General features: G+C 40.9%; 2 protein-coding genes and 1 long non-coding RNA gene across 9 annotated transcripts in view; 2 read left to right on the forward strand and 1 right to left on the reverse strand.

Annotated features, from left to right (window-relative positions):
• LOC114641120 (uncharacterized) overlaps positions 1–19,390 on the forward strand; it is a 31,269-nt gene extending 11,879 nt beyond the window's left edge. Inside the window, exon 2 of the long non-coding RNA XR_007934723.1 lies at positions 17,890–19,390. This is a non-coding gene — a long non-coding RNA (uncharacterized LOC114641120). The remainder of the gene's footprint in view (positions 1–17,889) is intronic.
• LOC114641108 (CD276 antigen homolog) overlaps positions 1–20,187 on the forward strand; it is a 722,545-nt gene that overhangs the window by 177,283 nt on the left and 525,075 nt on the right. The gene's annotated exons all lie outside the window — the stretch shown is intronic.
• The window catches only part of LOC114641109 (CD276 antigen homolog), a 745,815-nt gene that overhangs the window by 116,048 nt on the left and 609,580 nt on the right, over positions 1–20,187 (reverse strand). Inside the window, exons 1-2 of one of the 2 annotated variants that reach the window (XM_051926022.1) lie at positions 6,098–6,255; positions 3,376–3,419 (exon numbers count right to left, since the gene is read on the reverse strand). The exons of the other annotated variant lie outside the window; for it this stretch is intronic. Coding sequence (XP_051781982.1) covers positions 3,376–3,419; positions 6,098–6,174 — 121 coding nt within the window. The 5' untranslated portion in view covers positions 6,175–6,255. Of the gene's footprint in view, positions 1–3,375; positions 3,420–6,097; positions 6,256–20,187 lie in introns of those variants that run through there. 2 annotated transcript variants of the gene reach the window in all.

Consider the following 20,187-nt stretch of genomic DNA (forward strand, 5'->3'; position numbering starts at 1 on the left):
CGGGAGGTGTTTCATTTTGAATCCGTGCCTGTTTCGATGCAGCACTTTAAGACGCGTGCTGTATGCGTGTACGTTCATTGTGTCTGTCCATATGCGCTCGTTTCTGTTAATGTGTTAGTTGAGCTTTGCGTTTTTGGAGCCGAGACATTTTTTCTTCCGGAGGTTCAGAAGCGCGTTGTATGCGCCGCCGTGTATTTTGTTTTTTCATGCGGGTTCGTGTGTTTGGTCCCGTTATCCGAGCCATATCGTTTTGTACCTGTGATCGTGTATTCATGACTTGTTTGTTCTTCAGCGTGAGAAATATGGATACGTAATAAGGAGGATCGCACTCACTGTTAATATGGAGACTTTTCTGCAGTTGAACGGTTAATAGTGCTTCAGTGTAAGGAGATCCACCTATGCTGCATAGTGTGAAGGTGTTGAGATGACGTATGTTTAATACGGACGGTTCCTTCAGAAATGGGGCTTTGGGTGTCACTTCTTATTGATGTTAGTGTGTTTGTGGGTCTGAATAGTTGTTTTTGTGAACGTTTCGTGTGCCATGTCCGTAGTCTGTCCCGTTTCGTGTCTAATGGGCTTTGTGTGGCGGTCACGGCTTCTTTTTTTTGGTGTGCAAGGAGCTTGTTAAATCCTCCTCTTTGTGTGCGTCCCGTTTCGTGTGCAATGGGATTCGTGCGGCGCTGTGTGCTTTGCCGGCGTCTGAGGGGATTGGTGGGGCGCGAGCGGCTTCTTTTTTTTTGTGTGCCAGGGGCTTGTTGAATCCTCCTCTTTGTGTGTGTCCCGTCCGTTGCTTGTGGGGGGGGGGGGGGGTGCTTGGAGGTGGGTATGGGATTTGTGGGGCGTTAGCGGCTTCTTTTTTTTTGTGTGCTAGTTTCATGTGCAATGGGTTTCGTGTGGTGCTGTGTGCGTTGCCAGTGTTTGACTCCTTTTTTCTGTGCTGACTCCTTTTTTCTGTGGTCGCGGCGCCTCATTTCTTGGGGCGCCTGCGCAGTACGTCTTTTGCGTCCACAGCCCATGGCCGGATGTCCCTGCGTCCATCCGGTTTAACATTCTCGGTTAGTAATGTGGATATTATTTCAGTTTCTTTTCCAAAGGAGTTAAGGTAAATTAACCTTCATGGACCTTCAAATAAAGAAGGCTATCCAGCGCCGTGATGTCTGGCCCTGTTGGTACTTGCTCAGCATGATTTCAAGAGTTTCGTGGTCGCAAATAGTGTCCTAGTCTGATTTTTCACTCACTTTTTATGGCCAAAATGTGTTACTTTCAGGCATCTCTAATGATCTATGAGTAAGTTATCAGACTTTTGGTATCTGTAGTTGAGGTCCTGAAAGTTTGACTACATAAATGTCGGGACCATGTCTGCAGTATAAAGTCAACAATGAAGTTTATAGTATGGAATTGGCTAAACCACAGATTACATAGGGTTATGGTGAAAGGAACCTTACCAGAATTAGGTGATGACCAGATTTGTGACGGGCAAAATTTAAAGTAAATAATTGTAAGGTATTAAAAGTAGGAAGTACAAATGTGAGGTCTGAATACACAAATCGAGAGTGCACCTTATGAGAAGGATTTAGGAGTCGTAGTGGACTCTATTGACTTCTAGACAGTTTTCAGAAACCATTAAGATGACTAACAGAATGTCAGGTTATATTGTGCCTTCATGTGTACAGTAGAAGTCACAGGTGGTTCTGCTCAAACTTTTATAACACGCTGGTGAGGCCTCATCTGGAGTGCTGTGTGCAGTTTGGGCCTCCTGGCTACAAAAAGGACATAGCAGCACTAGAACAGGTCCAGAGAAGAGCAGCTAGGCTTATTCCGGGGTTACAGAGGATGAGTTATGAGGAAAGATTAAAAGAGCTAAGCCTTTAAAGGAGATGAAGAGCAGACATGATATGAAGTGTTTAACTTTATGAATGGAATTAGTCCAGTGGATCGAGATGGTGACTTTAAAATGAGTTTATCAAGAACACAGGGACACAGTTGGAAATTTATTAAGGTAAATTTCACAGAAACATTAGGAAGTTATTCTTTACAGAGAACCACAGACACTTGATATAAGGGACAAAGTAGTGTGGTGGACAGGAGGACTTTAGGGACTTTCAAAACTTGACTTGATGTTATTTTGGAGGATGTTATTTAAAAGAGTAGATATTTTAATACAGTGTTTTTCTAATTTTATTTTAATTTTGTATATAGTTCCACTTTGTAGGTCAGTTGTGCATGTGTTTTGTGTTCCTTGACTCAGTTTAATTTAAATGTTTCTGCATTTCTCCAAAGATTATCATTGTCAAAATATCAGTCTCTATTCATGTAGATCCAATCCTTCACATCAGCAAGGGAAGTTTTTTGGTTTACCTGTGGTTTGGAGAATTAAGCCTTTATGCTCACAGCACAAGACTGGATATTGACATTGAAAAGCAAGAACACTATAAGAGTCTGATACAAATTAACTCCTATTAGAACAGAATTTGAATAAAAGAGAAAAAGTGAAAATTGTGAAATGCCTTTGGATAAGAACATAAGAAATTTGACAAACACGAGGAGACCATTCAGTCCATCAGTCAATTTGTTTAGCAAATAGCTAAGCTGTCTCTTGATAGTGACATTCAGTTGGCCATTTGACACAAGAAGCATGGTAGGGTCAAGTTCAAAGAAACTTTGAGGCCTACTGTTTTCATCCATGCATGTGCATTATAGCAATGTGTTGGAAGCTCTGCTGATGAAGTTAACTGGGGAAATAATATAGGTGAGACGTAAGTACTAACCTATTTTCCTCTTCCAACCCTGGAATAGAGGAGAATCCCTACAAAGACTACTGATGATACCTTAAGTCTGCCCTGGATGCCCCCCTCTGGTCACCCTTCTACAAAACAAATAACACACTTTGAATCTGACATTTATTCCAGAGACCATGACTGTTGGGGCCAGACTGCTTATAGGAGCACCCTAACCAAGATTGCTAATGATCAGTGAATGATTATGTTAACTTCCTTTGCATTTATCTTATAAGTTTAAAATGAGCATCATTGTGATTGAACAGGGATCTCGCTGGGGACCCAAACATTTAAACCTATACCGTTTAAGTATTCTTCAGACTCTGCAAGTTCACACAAGGAAAAAAGAGTGAGTTACTTGCAAAAACCTGGAACATCCATTCCAGACATGATGAAAATAATGATACTGTATTTCTCAAAGGATATGGCAGCACTTGGGAATTCTTCAAAAGCATGAGACTGTTTCTAAAGATAGGTCTGATTTCAACTCTCATTAGAACATGCAAAAGAAGTTAAATGTAGCTTCATTTAACATCATATTGATTTTTTACCAAGCTTCTGCAATTAGGACTTCTTCAGTAAAGGATAAAATTCTTACCTTGCATTATGTTCAGCGCCAATAAAAGGGTTATATGTAGATGTCTGTTAAAGGAGACAGACAAAAGATGAAAAGTGATCACTGAAAAAGTTCACAATATTGCTAGGTAACATATTTTAAATACAACAGATGCTTCCATGCTTCTCATAGATGTTTGTGAGTATAGAAAACTGGTATGTAAACTAGTATGGATTGATACAGGGTAGCAGGAATGTTGTGGTGAATGTGCTTCATGACCAGTTTCTCCAGACCCTTCATTCCCATGGAGGATAATTAAGGATACCATTGGAGAAACATAATTTGGTCTAAAACAAAGGCCTAGCTGGGTATTGTCTGTAAACAAGTGGAAATTATTGAAATGTTATCTAATAATAAAAATTGGATGATAAATTAGACTGGACTGCCAATACTGATGCGCTGTGCAAGAAAGGACAGAGCCAGTTATACTACCTTAGAAGGCTGGCGTCCTTCAACATCTGCAATAAGATGCTGCAGATGTTCTATCAGACAGTTGTGGCGAGCGCCCTCTTCTATGCAGTGGTGTGCTGGGGAGGCAGCATTAAGAGGAAAGACGCCTCACATCTGGACAAACTGGTGAGGAAGGCAAGCTCTATTGTTGGCATGGAGCTGGACAGTTTAACATCTGTGGCAGAGCGAAGGGCGCTCAGCAGGCTCTTGTCAATTATGGAGAATTCACTGCATCCACTAAACAGTATCATCTCCAGACAGAAGAGCAGCTTTAGCGACAGACTCCTGTCACTGTCCTACTCCACTGACAGATTGAGGAGATCGTTCCTCCCCCAAACTATGCGACTCTTTAATTCCATCTGGGGGGGTAAACGTTAACATTTAACATTATACATAGTTATTGTCTGTTTTTCACCTGCATTATTATCATTCTTTAATTTAATATTATTTATTGTATCAGTATGCTGCTGCTGAAGAATGTGAATTTCCCATTGGGATTAATAAAGTATCTATCTAATCTATCAGTTCCAAATGGAAGCTTGTTAAGTGGAAACAGTAAAGGTCTGAGTACTGAACCCTGCGGGACACATTTAACTTCTGAGTATAATGATGAGTCCAATCAGCATATTTCTCTAGATACTGGAACTGATTTGGTGTCAAATGCTGTGCTTAAATGTAACATAATTACGGTGGAATTTCCTTCGTTATAGGATATCAGAATGTCCTTTACAACATGTGTTATGTGCCATTTCTATATTGTGACTGGATTTTCACAAATAAATTGTGATGTGTAAGGTTACTACTTTGACAAGTATTTTTGAGGTAAATATGAAGTAGGTCTGTCAGTTTAAAGTGTATGTGGGTCTAGCTGTAGCTTCTAAATAATGGACTGATAACTGACATTTTTAGTGCATTAGGAACTGCACCACTCAGTAATGAACTAGTGAGAAGACTAAGAATGAATGATGACTGAACATGAATTCAGTTTTTTCACTAGTGTTTCCTTGGGTCTGTTCAAAAGCACAAGTAGTAGGTTTCAATTTACAAATTAAAGTTCTGACTTCCTTTTTTGTTATCGCTTTAAATTGACTGAAGGGGTATGTGCAAGGTGAGACAAGCTCTGTCAGGGCTATATTTAGTTTGTGAAGTGACGCTGGAATCTGGTATCTCATTTAGTCAATTTCTCATTAAAGACATTTTAGTTGTACTCTTAATACACTGTATAGCCATAAAAGTATCCTAATATTCAAGGATTTGGAGTCTTTAACTAATCTCTACAGTTCTCTGCTTTCTTTTCCATTTCTTCTGTTTTGCAGCGAGATCAAAGTCATGTGATGAAGTCAGGTGCCCCAGCTGTATCCTGCAGGTCTTGTTTTTTACTTACTCACCAATTTAGTGCTTTTATATTTCATTTTTATTTATTTTATTTTTTTTAATTGTGTTCTACCGGTTGTTACAAAGAGACTTACAATATGACATTATATATAAGGACCTATTTTGTTATAATTATGTCTGTTATTTAATGTGAAATTTATATTTTTTCAAGTCTAAATAATACATTTTCAAAATAGGTAATTTTTTGGTCTAAAGTGTTCTGTTTTTTTTTTTTTTTATTTTAAATCATTTATCTCTCAAAGCCCGAATCAGTTCGGTTGTCATATTTGGATTCAGCACCCTTAAGTAAATAAAGAACACCTAAAATGTTTGATGGAAACGAAAAAAGAATTCGATATCAATCCACTACCGCAATGATCACATTTATTAAAATAGATCTTTATATATGCGGTCTTCCTACTTGTCTTTAATGCAGCCATTTGTATTCTTTAAATGTTAGCATATGGTAAGTGGTCATAACTACGTATCTGCAATTCGTAGAATTTCTGAAAATTTATTTTCTAACTTTTTTCTGGGAACATATTACACCAAGATGAATAAATATTACAAGCGCTGTGAAAATAAAGACTTCAGAAAATTGATTCAAAAGTACGAGTTTAATTGTAGCATTCACAACTCCTTTATATAATAATGTAATCAGATAAAAAGCAACCGAAGTACTTAAAAACAATTCGTTAACATTTTAATTTATCCCAGTCAGCAAGCGTGTCACAACAGGAGGGTGGGTTTGTGGCACAGCTCAGTTATCGAAATTTACATAAAACAGTTTAGTTTTGCTTTGTTTTCAAGCTTTTACAGTTAATAAAATAAAAAGCATACTGCCGTATTACGTACAATACAGTACAAAAAAAGTACTTGCCTTGCTCGCATTTTGAACAAGTCAAGGAGTAGTCCGCTGTCTTTTCCGGGGTAAGCGGCAATTAAAACATGGCGCATTTCAGATGCTCATTAAAAATAACAGGAACAAACAAAATCAGTTCTTGAAGTGGAGAATTAGTTTCGATGAAAAAATTGAGTTTTGTGTGTTTCTCGGTCTTTTTAGGTAGTTCGTCAAAAAGGAGTTGATGATTCTTTGTTACACACTCATTGTTAGCCTGGTTTCGTTTCCAAAAGAACACGAAAAGTAATACGACGAGTCATCAAAGCATATTGACGGCCCGTGTACCCCTTTGTAATATCTAGAAATAGCGGCTTGTAACACACCACAGCGGATTACAGTAGCTAACGCGCTCAAGTGTGTGCATGTCGTATCAAACTACAGTCCAACTAAAGTATGCAATACAAACAATACATTAAATATCTGCACCAGAGTATAATTGTAGACCCCAGTACGTATGAGGTCTGTCATATAATCCCAACATCACGAAAGTTTCGTGACGAAACGCCCTTAACGACAGTCACGTGACACCCATCGCATTACACTGGTGGTGCAGTGAGAGGGGGGGTCAGTCTTGCATGGGGCGGACACACGTCTTTGGAGGAGAATGAAAAAGGAACGAGCAGAGGAAAGGGTTGTGTCCGGATGTGGTCACCAGCGGAAAGCGGTAAGAGGTGGGTGTTATGTTTTATGGTACTCCATGTCCACAAATGTAACGGTCAGACAGGCATTTCGCAACTGCAAATGACCGTATCCGGACGCTGTTTCCTTTCTGAGTCAAAGGGACCATGCATAATAATTCACAGCCACAGCAGCAGTTAACAGTCTTACAGATACATAAGCCAGATAACGGAGTCGAGGACATCTAGGGCACCCTTTGCTACAGAACTAAACTGTGGTGATATTATTCGGTTCGTAATTTTAATTATTACACAGGATTGAAAGAGATTGTAACTTTTTAATAAACAGCGCTTGGAAGCATTAACTTTTACACTAGATTTTTGTAATCAAATACTACTGATCTCAGCTCTTGTTCAGAAAGCGGACGCCACTTGGTTGTTTCACAATAATTTAGATTAGGTATATAAGTAGGTTTCACATTTCTGTTATCATTTTAGCCGTAAAATAATGACTTAACATCAGGGACCTATTTTATTGACCTTAAGGTTAGTGTTTGGGCGAGGGGAAGCCAGTCTCAAGTGGCGTCCGATTTCTGAACAAGCCCCCTGGTCTCTCTCACATTAGCGTGACCCAGAGGCGGCCTTAGCGGTGTGTGGGGGAGGGGGGCTAGGGCTGACCAACCCCACGCGACACCGGTTAAGTCAAACGTTGTTACCAGTATGTGTGGACAGTATAAACGTGTGCGTGAATTTAATAAAAATAAATGTTCTCATTACAGTTTTCAGCTAATTTTTTACAAGATAACACGCGGACGTTATCAAAATATACCTGAAGAATTTAACAAATCTGCTCGAGCAGGACACACGTGGTGCCTGGGGCGGTCGCCCCACTTGCCACCCCCCAAACGTCGCTCTCGTCAGCGTTTGTACATCACACACCACCAACAACAACATTTATTTTCATACAAAGGATGTAGCTCAAAGTGCTTTACAAGATGAAGTGAAGTTTATTAAAATAAGATTAAGCAATACTAAATAACAAAGAATAAAGTAAGGTGCATTGGCTGGGAGGACAGAAAAAAAAAATTGCAGGGTTTCCAAGACCATGAGGCTGCTTGGCCAGCCCCCACTAAATCAGACCTCATGGTTTGCAGGCTTCGCTTTAACACATTAGATAGATAGATAGATAGATAGATAGATACTATCTATCTATCTATCTAATGTGTTAAAGCGAAGCCTGCAAACCATGAGGTCTGATTTAGTGGGGGCTGGCCAAGCAGCCTCACTAATCATATTGTACATGTTCATTAATAGACCTTACTAATTATCATTACATCTTCTCCACTTAAAGAAAAGTAAGGCATTATTTTTAAGCTTCTTAATGTTACACAGGAGTTTGCATGTTCTCCCCGTGTCTGCGTAGGTTTCCTGTTGGTGCTCTGGTTTCCTGCCACAGTCCAAAGACATGCAGGTTAGGTGCATTTGCGATTTTAAATTGTCCAAGTGTGTGCTTGTTGAGTGTTTGTGTGTGCCCTGCGGTGGGCTGGCGCCCTGCCCGGGGTTTGTTCCTGCCTTGCACCCTGTGTTGGCTGGGATTGGCTCCAGCAGACCCCCATGACCCTGTGTTAGGATATAGCGGGTTGGACAATGACATGACATAATGTTACACATTTCAAATGCTGCTTTGAGAAGCATAAACATTTTGAACTATCTGTGACATTCCAAGCATTTCAGAAAGGAAAGCGCTCCATAGGGTCGTCAGGACAGTGGAGAGAACAATTAGTTGTACCCCTCCCCACAAATCAACACCTCCCGATGCCACAAAAAAGCAATAGACATTTCACAGGATTCATCACATCCCGGTCATTGCCTCTTCCAGCTCTTGCCATTGGGCAAGAAATACAGAGCAATGAAAACCAGGAGAAACCGTCTTAAAAACAGCTTTTATCCAAAAGCAATCATGGCCCAGAACTCAAATAAAACTGCTCCATATCATTCTCAAAATGTGCAATATAGACCTTAAGTCAACCAGTGCAATTTGTATATTTTGTAAAGTACTTTTATTACTATTCGGTTTGTTATTTTCTCTCTTCTTGTCTTTTTAACTCTTATGCCTCACACTGAGTTGACTGCACGTTCAATTTCGTTGTTCCTTTGTAAAAGTGACAGACAATATCCGTCTATCAAAATCCAACATTTTAAACTATTTATAAAGAGAACAGTTGTTACAAGAATTTAGCATTTCTCAGTTATTAATGTGATCTTAATCTTCACCATGTCTCAATAAGTCATTTTACTTGACATGTTGATCTTCTGGTTATTTGTGCTTGCAGCTGAGATGTTCTTTCCTGGTTTATATTTGTCTTCTTGTCAGCATTTGTTTCACTTGTGTTTGTGTTCTGATTAGAGATCACTGGTCTGTTAATGTCCTAAAGGTTTCTTCTCAGCATGTCTGTATGTTTTATGATGTAGGACTGTGACTGTTCTAATACTGTTCATGTTTGTGTCCATGTGCTGTATTTATTCTTGCACTTTACAATATCACCAGGGAGGAGTTCATGTGTACCTCTATCGAAGTAGAAGTTTTGTTTTCTTTCTGTTGTTCCTTGTACTTCTTCATCTTCTCCCCTTCTTTTATTCTTAGCAGGTTCTCATTGATGGGTAAATTTGTTGTTAATCTCCTGCCCGTGCATAGCTGTGCTGGAGAAAAGCCACACTCTAGGGGTGTTGTACAATATGCAAGAAAACTCTTATAGAAATCACATCCGATATTTTTGTCCTTCTGCATCAGATGCTTCACTATTTGTACTGACTTCTCAACCACTCCATTTGACTGAGGGACATGTGGGCTTGAAGTATTATGAATAACTAGACATTAAGCCCGTTACAATAACGGGCGCTAGAACAGTAGTCCATAAACATTAGTAGGAACAGTCAATATTAAATGGCAAGGGACCTTTTACCTTATTACAGGCATTTTTACGGAAAAAATTTAATTTTCTCTGACAGTAATACTGGCTTTGCTGTCCGTAATATGCGTTTCATTTTCTGTCACAACAGTGGGCAATCAGCAGATTCTCCCCAGCAACTGATGTAATGTGCACAAAAATAAATCTACTTTTACTTTACACTTTACAGGGCCAAGCTTTCTTAATCGCAAATCTGACATCCTCAGAGTGAACACTTGCACAACAATGGGGAAGCTGGTCTCCGCGTCTCATTACCCGATTGGATTGTTCGTGTATTCTGTTTTAGGTCTTACCTCATTTACCGAAACCCGATTGGATCTGCCGCGCGATATTTTATAGGTCCCGCCCTCTCTGTCTTGTGTGACGCGTCAGGCAGCCTTTGAAGCAGCGCACCGTGCCCCGCGCATGCGCTAAAATAATGCTTGGACTAGCAAAAGCTGGAACTGCAGAGCATTTCCATCCTTCATACGACAGGTGGCAGTGATCCTCTTGTGGCAGCACAGTTAGGACACCCCCAGGGGTGCTTGAGAGTCTGAGTCTGGAAGTTCAGTCCTGGTTGCTGATAGAGGGTTCTATCATGGGAGGACCTCCCCACTTGCAGTATAACCTGGAAGTGCTTCCAGGATGGCACAGTGTTCCACTGGAAGTATTCGCCGGTGATGATTGACCTCCAAGGTCAAAGGTCAACCTAGTAAGGTCAAGGTCAAAAATCAAGTAACCTGTAGCCTGAAATTTGGTACACATATACTGTGCTGAAACTCTGCACTACAGCTTTACATTAAAAAATTAGAAAAAAGCTGCCTTCTCCCATTCTTCCATATTGGGGCGTCCTGGCTGGGTTGAGATGCTGGCTGTCTCTTACAATAGATAGATAGATAGATTATATTGCCAAAAGTATTGGGACACCTGCCTTTACACACACATGAACTTTAATGATATCCTATAGGCTTTAATAAGGAGTTGGCCCACCCTTTGCAGCTCTAACAGCTTCAACTCTTCTGGTTAAGGCTTTCCACGAGGTGTAGTGTGAGTGTGTTTAGGGGAATTTGTGACCAAGAGAGCATTTGGCAGCCTGGCTAGCTGACAGTCTCTGTTCATCCCAGAGGTGTTCGGTCAGGGCTCTCTCTGTGCAGGCCAGTCAAGTTCCTCCAAACCAAACTCGCTCATCGATTTCTTTGTAGACCTTGCTTTGTAGATAGATAGATAGATAGATAAATACTTTATTAATCCCAAGGGGAAATTCATATACTCCAGCAGCACCTTACTGATACAAAAAACAATATTAAATTAAAGAATGATAACATTGCAGGTAAAAACAGACAATAACTTTGTATAATGTTAATGTTTACTCGCCCGGGTGGAATTGAAGAGTCGCATAGTGTGGTGGAGGAACGATCTTCTCAGTATGTCAGTGGAGCAGGACAGTGACAGCAGTCTGTCGCTGAAGCTGCTCTTCTGTCTGGAGATGATACTATTTAGTGGTTGCAGTGGATTTTCCATAATTGATAGGAGCCTGCTGAGCGCCCTTCGCTCTGCCACAGATGTCAAACTGTCCAGCTCCATGCCTAAAATAGAGCCTGCCTGTGCACTGGTATGTGCGCATACAGTAATGTTGCCATCCCCAAACTGTTCCCACAAAGTTGGGAGCATGAAATTGTCCAAAATGGCTTTGTATGCGTAAGCATTAAGAGTTCCTCTCACTGGAACTAAGGGGCCAAGCCCAACCTCAAACCATAATAACCCCCTCCACCAAATTTTACACTTGGCACAAAGCAGTCAACTGAGTCCCGTTCTCCTGACCAGACATGTCCATCGGATTGTGTGATTTGTCACTCCAGAGGACACGTCTGCACTGCTAGAAAGCCCAGTGGCGGGTGGTGGGCTTTACACCACTGCATCTGACACTTTACATTGCACTTGGTGATGTCAGGCTTGGCTACAGCTGCTTGGCCATGGAGACCCATTCATTCCAAGAAGCTCTGTCTCTACACTGCACTGTTCTTGAGCTTTTGGAGATCTGTAGCTATTGACTGTATTGGTGACTTCTGCACACCTCAGCATGCGCTGTCCCCGCTCTATGATTTCATGTGGCTTACCACTTCGTGGCTGAGTTGCTGTTCTTCCCAATTGCTTCCACTTTGTTATAATACCACTAACAGTTGACTGAGGAATATTTAGTAGGGAGGAAATGTCACGAATAGACTTATTGTATAGGGGGCATCCTATCACGGTACCACGCTGGAATTCACGGAGCTCCTGAGAGCGACCCATTCTTTCACAAATGTTTGGCCATCTGCATGCCCAGAGGCTTGATGTTATACAGCTGTGACCATGGAAGTGATTACAACACCTGAATTCAATGATTTGGAGAGGGGTCCCAATAATTTTGACAGATAGATAGATAGATAGATAGTGTATTTGTCACCAAGGGGAACTAAACATTTTGAAGAAGCTCAATATATATAAAGTCTGGCATCCAAGCTGAACAAGGATCCTTACCTAGCTGCAAGGCCAGTGTAATGGAAGGGTTGGGGAAGAAGAGCACTTCTGAATATTTTCTCCCCCAGTATGCTAGATGTCAGCCTTCCTGAGTTAGGATTACCACATGGATGCCCACAGGGCATGCTGGGACCTATAGTTCTGTTGGTGCTGCCAGAGACAGCTGCTGGGATTTATAATCCCAATTTTCAGGGACTTCCAGAAGTTCTTTCAATGGGCGATACTCAAGCACCAGAAGTACTCCCATGTCATAGATGAATGTAGCTGCTCAACCTCATCCATGCGAGTTGGAGTAGAGTGTGGAGGACAAACAAAACCCACCTAGAAGGTGTAGAGGAGAACAAAAGGGAGAGAAGGGGAATTGTGTTTGATTTATGCCACTCGTTAAAGCCTTTATGGAAAGTATTTTGTGCAAATAAACATTTAATTTACACCAGGACTTGTGTCTGTGAGATGTGTCTGAGGTTTGGGGTGCTGCAATATGCTGAGGTGGTCACTATATAGATATATCCCCCTTGTGCCACCTAAACAGCTCTGAGCCATTGAAGCATGGACTGCAAAAGCCATCTTAAGTTGTCCTGTGGTAACTGCACCAAGATAATAGCAGCAGATCATTTAAATCCTTTAAGATGCAAGGTGGGGGTCTCCTTGGATCGGACCTATTTTGTGAGCAAATACCATAGATCCTCTGTGGAATTTGGAAACCAACTCAACACTTTGCCATGTAAATTTTGCTTTGTGGTAGGGTGCATTATCACTGCTGAAAGAGGCCACTGCCATCAGGGAATACCATGAAGGGGTGTATGTGGTCTGAAACAGTCTTTAGGTAGGTGGTACATGTCAATGTAACATCCACATGAATGCCATGACCTAAGGTTTCCCTACATTTTCTACAAAAAATAATGTGTATTATGTCCTGCGTGGGTTGGCACCCTGCCCGAGATTGGTTCCTGCCTTGTGCCCTGTGTTGGCTGGGATTGGCTCCAGCAGACCCCCGTGACCCTGTGTTTGGATTCAGCGGGGTGGAGAATGGATGGATGGATAATGTGTATTATGACTGCCAGAACTCTGTAAGCTCATATCAGGAAATCATCGCACTTAAGTTTGCTGATGTGATAGAAATCCCAAAACGCATAGTTCCAAAAACACTTTGAAAAATGCCCACTAGAGGGAGATATCATCATCAAACCCTGTTTAGTAATAGGGCAAATACAAAGTTTTTTATAAAATAAAAGCTTTACTTTTAACAAAAATGATCTGTCACTATACTGTGAAGCTCTAAACAGCACAAAAGACATACAGAGTAATGCCACATCTGAAGTCCTGGGTGCAGTTCTAGTTACCAATGTACAAGTAAGATATCACAGCACTTGAAGCCATGCAGAGCAGAGCAACCAAGTGCATCATGGGACTTAAGGTCATGTCGTATCGTCTCGAGCAGGGAAGACGTGAGTGGTACCTCATGCAGGTCTTCAGAATTCTCAAAGACATTGATAAAGTCGATCCAGCAACATTCTTTCAGATTAAGGAGAAGTGCATTTAAAATTGAAGCCAGGAAGCACTTCTTTACACAAAGAGTTGTAGGACTCTGGAACAAGCTAACGAGACATGGAGTTGAGGCAGAAACCTTGACAACATTTAAGAAAAATCTGTTTGAAATATCGGGACAGCTAAGCAATTGGCTAAACAATCGAGCAACAAATTCACTGAATGGTCTCCTGTCATTTGCCAATATTCTTCTTACTTCATGGACAAGTGTCTGTGTGTGTGTCTGTGTACCTCTGTGCCTGCCCGGTTACTTTGTTTCTGTTATATTCCACTTGGTATGGCATATGTTAAAGCAGTGTTAAAGGTTGTGATAACACCATCTGTTGGAATGAAAAATACAATGACATGCCTTACAAAATAGACTGTGCACTGCAAATGTTAACGCCAAATACACTGAGGTCAATATTGGTTGTTTAGATATCAACCTACCTTAGATGGGTAGCACAGCTAGTTAAATCATAAAAACAAAAAGGTATGCAAATGCACACAATTGCTTAGTCAATTATATAAAATGCAGGCTGCCCCAGTTATATTTCATCCAAGGTTCCTCCCCTGGCTTGGATTCAAATGTGTGTTTTAAGTTTTGACTCATTTATTTATGTTCATGATTCTTTGGTTTATTATCTATATTGTTTACTATGTCTTGGTTTGGCTTCTTGTGGATGGTTCCCCAAAGAGACTTTTAGTTTCAGGAGTTCCCTCTAGCAGCAACCAAAGACCCCAAGAGTATTGTCCCACAGGACAGCAATTGTCACCTGCCTTGCGGGTATCATAGCTCACTGAGGCTGCCACCTACTGTGCTGGGGGAGCCAATAGACCGTAACAAATTCCAAAAAATACAGGCTGCTTACCCCTGTCCCTCTAGCCTCCCAACTGGGTAAGGAACCTTGAATGATCCTGGCCAAGACGCCATGCTCAGTGTCCATGACAGTAGACATGTTCTTAAGACATGTAAGCCACTTCAGTTTTTCTACTTTATTACAATCCAACACTGCCAAAGACACACGTGTTAGATGAACGAATTGTAACCTGGATCTGTGTGTGAACGTACGTGTTTGAGTTGGCCCTGGGATACACAGACACTCCATCCAGGATCAGTTTGTGCCTTGCACTTAATGTAATTTATGATTTGTGTCTTTCTAGTCATTTCTGGTGTGATGAACGGCCGGCATTTCAGTCTGGTCGGAACGTCACTCAACTAAGAGAAAGAGCCTTTTTAGGACACTACATCCACCGGGATGCTAGATGGCAGCTCCCCTGGATGGAAATGGTTCCCCGGATTCCCGCAAGGCAGCATGGGACATGGAGTCCGGTTCTTCAGCCCTGTTGGGTGCCGTGGGTGTCGCCAGGGGGAGCTCACCAAGAACCCAGGGACTACTATGATGACGTTAACCCGGAAGTACTTAGGAGTCATGAGGACGGAAACCCGCAGTACTTCCAGGACACCTGAAGAAGGCGTTTGACCCAGGGACGGAATACTTCTGGGTCAGAGACTTTAAAAGGACTATGGGAGTGTGATGGAGCTGCTGGGAGTTGGAGGAGCGTATTTGTTATTGATTATTGCATTGATTTCTTATGGGAGAATAAAGTGTGCAGTGCTTTGTGCACTTTATTGAAGAAAATATTAAAAGAATCTTCTTGTGCTTTTACACGTGTGTCTGGGACGTCTGTCTGGTGGGTTCAACGGGGTGCTATAGAGCGCTTGTATTCCACACTGGGTTTTGTTTTAGATACAACAGGATGAATAAGTCAGCATTACTTTTTAGACATGGAGCTACTTTTAAGAACCCATATTGTACTTTTTTTTTGATCAGTTGGAAGAAGTTTGTTTACTGGTTTGTGCTTTCATGGTTCCAAGCTTTCTTGATGGACCCTAACTATCAAGTAAAGCCTTCAAACTGCAGAATATAAAGAGTTAACCAGAAGACATGACATATTGACCAATGAATAAGCGTCTTTCGTTTCACGCCTGCTGCTTTAACTGCTGAACGTTATGACATTTCAGTTACAGATATGCACGTTGCTGCAGCACATTCAAACAGATACCTCAGAATGAACAGCTGCACTCTGGTGCTTTTGATAACACTGAAAGAAACCTTAAGATATCTGCAGTTTGGTTCAAAACATCTCCAAAACTATTGCAACCTGCTAAGATCAAACAAAACGAGCCAACATGAATTTATGAATTAATTTTAAGCTTGTATGAGATGGAGTTGAAGAAGTTCTCTTGACTTCACTGTCCGTGCAATTTTGAAAAATAATAGGAAGTCCGAAATTGAAAGACTTGGGTGTGTTCACAGGAAGTGAATCTTTTAAAGTTGAAGTACTGCTCCCTCTGCTGGCCAATTATTAAAAACTAAATTGGTCTTTTATAATAGCTTACTAAGCTCAAGTCATTTCAGAAAGATCACTATAAATGTCCAAATGAATTTTAAAGTGTGTACTGTAATTTAACTTGTCCACAGCACATTGTAATCCAGGGGTCTCAAGTATAAAACCTTCCTTAGATTTATACTAAACATTTGCTTAAGTTAGAAAGGCAAAAACAGCAGACATATTAAATGTATAAAATCACATGCACACCATGTCCCACACGAGTTTCTTTATAAATCGGAAGAGAACATTCAACTATATGTTTGTGCATGCACCTTTTTTCCATGTGCTTTTGCCATTGTCTTTTAACAAAGCACTGAACGAAAGGGGCTATTTATATTGATTTGCATATTTTAATTCTGGGAGGAGTCAGGGTGGGGCTGCAGGCTTATGCACTTGCATTAAATGTCACGTTCATTGGGATTTATAAAGGGAAAGTTCATGGAACTCGGTGTGCGTACAGCTTTATGCATCTGGATTTTTTGTGCATACACACATTTCCAGTTTTGTTCATATGCTATAGTCAAGTGTGGAGTCTATGCTTGGCATTATACATGAGCCCTTAGACATAAACAGTGACTGTTTTTTAAACACAGTATGTTAAAGCACCAATGTGGAGTGAAGCTTGTCTTGATTTAGTAATTTGTAATAGTCAGGATAGAATTGATGGTGTTCTATCATCTCCGTCACATTGCCCGACTCCGTCCATTTCTGTCCTTGTCTGATGCTCAAACTCTGGTTCATTGTTTCGTAACATCTTGTATTGATTACTGTAATTCCCTCTTCATTGGCCTCCCTCCATAATCTACACAGAAGCTACAGGACATTCAGAACTCCGCATCTACACAAACGTTCTGCTCACATCTCTGCTGTTCTCTCCCAGCTTCACTGGTCACCAGTGCCATCAAGGATTAAATTCAAGATTCTGCTTCTCACCTTCAAAGCCCCCTTCTACCTCACTCAGCTCATCGCTCCATACACTCCTTATCGCTCTCTCAGGTCCTCATGCAGCCATCTCCTTACTGTCCCACTCACCAGACTCTCAGGTCCTTCAGTGTTATGGCCCCCTCAACTCTGAAACTATTCTTCCTCAGTTTCTCCAAGTTTGATCCTCTTTCTGCACCATTAAATCTCAACTCCAAACGTTCCTCTTCTATGAACTTTTGTCTTCTGTGTATTTTGTTTTCTCTGTATGTAAAGCAACCTTAGGTTTGTGAAAGGCGCTCTATAAATGCAAATTATTATTATTATTATTAGAGGTGATTGGACCACTAGGGTCAAGTGACCATAACATAATACAGTTCTGAGTGTTTTGTAAGATTATAGATGCAAAGAATAAAATGATTATGTTTTAATTTTGATTTTTTTGAACAGTGTATCTATTTTTTTCAATTTTACAATGGACTAAAAATGTAAATGTGGCCTGATGTTTGTTATATTACATCAGCTTTATATATTGATACTGTATAAATGAAGAGAATATCTTGATATGTTCACAGTGATTAAAAAAGAAAAAGCATTCTGTGGGGTGTACTTACATTTTGAGATGTACGTACATAATCAATATAAACCAATAATTTAAAAATGAATAAAACAATTTGGACAAAGAAATGTATAATAAAAAATAGAAGATATAATCAGCAGCAAATTTTGAATGTCAGACATATGCGAGTAGTATCTTCAAGGCTCTGAAATTAAATATAATTCACCTCTGGACCAAGGGTCAGCACTGTCACTAACTTCTCAACTTTCCTTTTGCCTTCAGAGTGGATGATGGCCGGTCAGAAGCGTCATAAGTGTCAAATCCTCTAACGTCATGAAGATTGCACCTCTTCCGTCTCAGCCTTCATTTAAAAACAGCGATGCCAGGAAGCTGACATTCAATTAGAAGCCTGCAAATGTGAAAAGACAACTCTCTCCAGTAAGCCACCCTTTTCTGTGAAGAAGATGATGGACTCACCCAGTCCCTTTAGCCATTTTTATCTGGTTTTGTTTCATGTTCTTTTATAGGTTTGTCTGTTACACAAAGATTAATGAGAAAGCAGGAACACTTGAGTCGGAGATGGTTGCGCCATGAGAATGTGTTTCTTAAACTTCATTATTTTTTTTTGTTACATATTGAGCTTTTTTGTTTTGATGAACATTTTGGACCACTCACCCAGACATCGATTTCACCTTCTGATCCTTTCATAAACAGACTTTTACTACCTTATTCCTATGTAGTACAACCCTATATAGAGGAGGAGCGATCAATGGGAGAAACCAAAGGATGAAATAAAAACAAAAAAGAAACCACCAAAGCCCCTCCAGCAGCATGGGACTGGTTTCACATCTCCACAAAAACAGAACCTGAAGCAGACTTTCTGATTCCCCTTCCCACTTTCTCTCCCAACCTGGGATCCAGTGGATTTGTAGTAGGGAGTCTTGAAATCCAAAATGGACTGGGAGCCTAATTGGTACTTGAGTTTTGCCCACCACAATAGTCTGTGGCCTCCTTTTCTTGCATACTCATGTAATGTTCCCTACCAATTTCTAAGTATTTCAGTATATGACTGATGCTGCCCTGTCCGCTGATTCTCTCTGATACGCCTCCACCCTCATTGTTCTCCTGACGCTCACCAGCTGTGCTTGTTTACTCTGCAGGTGCAGTACTTGGATGAAATTTCATTTAAAATTTAAAGTTGTGAGTGTTGTAATGAAAGGTGTGACATTTCACCCTGTTTTTAACTGAAGACTAAACAGTCACAAAGTTCTGATGAATAGAGATGTTGGATATTGTTTGGTGCTGAGAGCTCCTTCTCTCTCTGCTGCAGGCAAAAAAATGGCCAGTTTTCTGTGATTTTAGGCTGATGAAATCAGAAGGGTTCAAAGGTAAACCTGGGGGTTGGTGTGCAGAACTGGCACTCCAGCCACCATTAAAAACCTCCCAGTGTTCCATTCCATCTGAACTAGTGTGGTGCTGAGGTGTCACGCGTTGCATGGCTGCACTCGGGTCCTAATGGATCCTGAGTTGGTTGGCGTATGCTCCTAAACACCAAACCCAAACTGATGCTTGTAAAATCAGAAGGGTTGAGAGGTAGGTGAATTGGTCTTCTCCCTAGCTGAAGGTGAAAAGGAAGATGTCTCCATGTTACACCCAAATCTTTCTTCCAGTAAACTCCTGAAATTCTGCACCACAAGAAGTAAACTTAATGTAAGCAATGGAAACCAGTGTAGGATTTAGGTATGGGTGACATGGGCAGCCACCCACGGGGGTGCAGGGCACACGTACCAAAAAATTCAGAATGATGATTACAGTCTGAGCAGGTCAGTCTATTAGGGGTACTGTTCACAAAATGTAAGGGGCGTTCACTCCAGTCACCAAACACCAAATGGTGCGTGCTCTATAAAGTCTGCATTGTGTTCACAGAGGGGCGCGATATTATGTAATTGAAAAGGGCATGGGCTCCGGATACCGAGGGGCACCTGGGTCATCGAAGTCAAGTAATACTGTTTACACACCGTCACTTCAGGGGAAACGTTTAGGAAAGCCAGGAGACATGTGCTTTGTAGATTTTGCAGTATGTACACAGAAGGGCATCATTTATATAAATGAAGGGCTGCACACTCTGGACACAAGGGGCACTGCCAAATCCCATACCCCCTTCCACTCCCACGCCTGGGGTTCCAAGTGGTCTTCGACTGGCACTACCACATCGACAAAGGTAGGTTTTGGCCCCTACAAACCTTTATTCACTGCTTAATAAATTAATAACTAATATTAACTAATGTGTGCATGTGTTCGCAAGCTTAATAGATGAGACTCCAGGACAGTAAAGACTTTAAATGCTGACTATTGTTTTCTTCTGAAAGGGGTCAATCATCGCAATATCATTGCACACTCTAAGTTGGAAATGTTGAGCTTTATTTTTGGAATTTATTTGTTGTTTGAGGGGTTTGTGACATAACATTTTTGGTTTCTTTTGTTTGTGGAATTGTTAATACACTTGTATATATTAAGTAGCCTCCGCCCCATGGCTCCGCCCGTGTAATAGTGTAACAGGACTGTGAGGAGTGCCTCACC

Source organism: Erpetoichthys calabaricus, chromosome 4 (assembly GCF_900747795.2).
Source record: "Erpetoichthys calabaricus chromosome 4, fErpCal1.3, whole genome shotgun sequence".
Classification (NCBI taxonomy): Eukaryota; Metazoa; Chordata; class Cladistia; order Polypteriformes; family Polypteridae; genus Erpetoichthys; species Erpetoichthys calabaricus.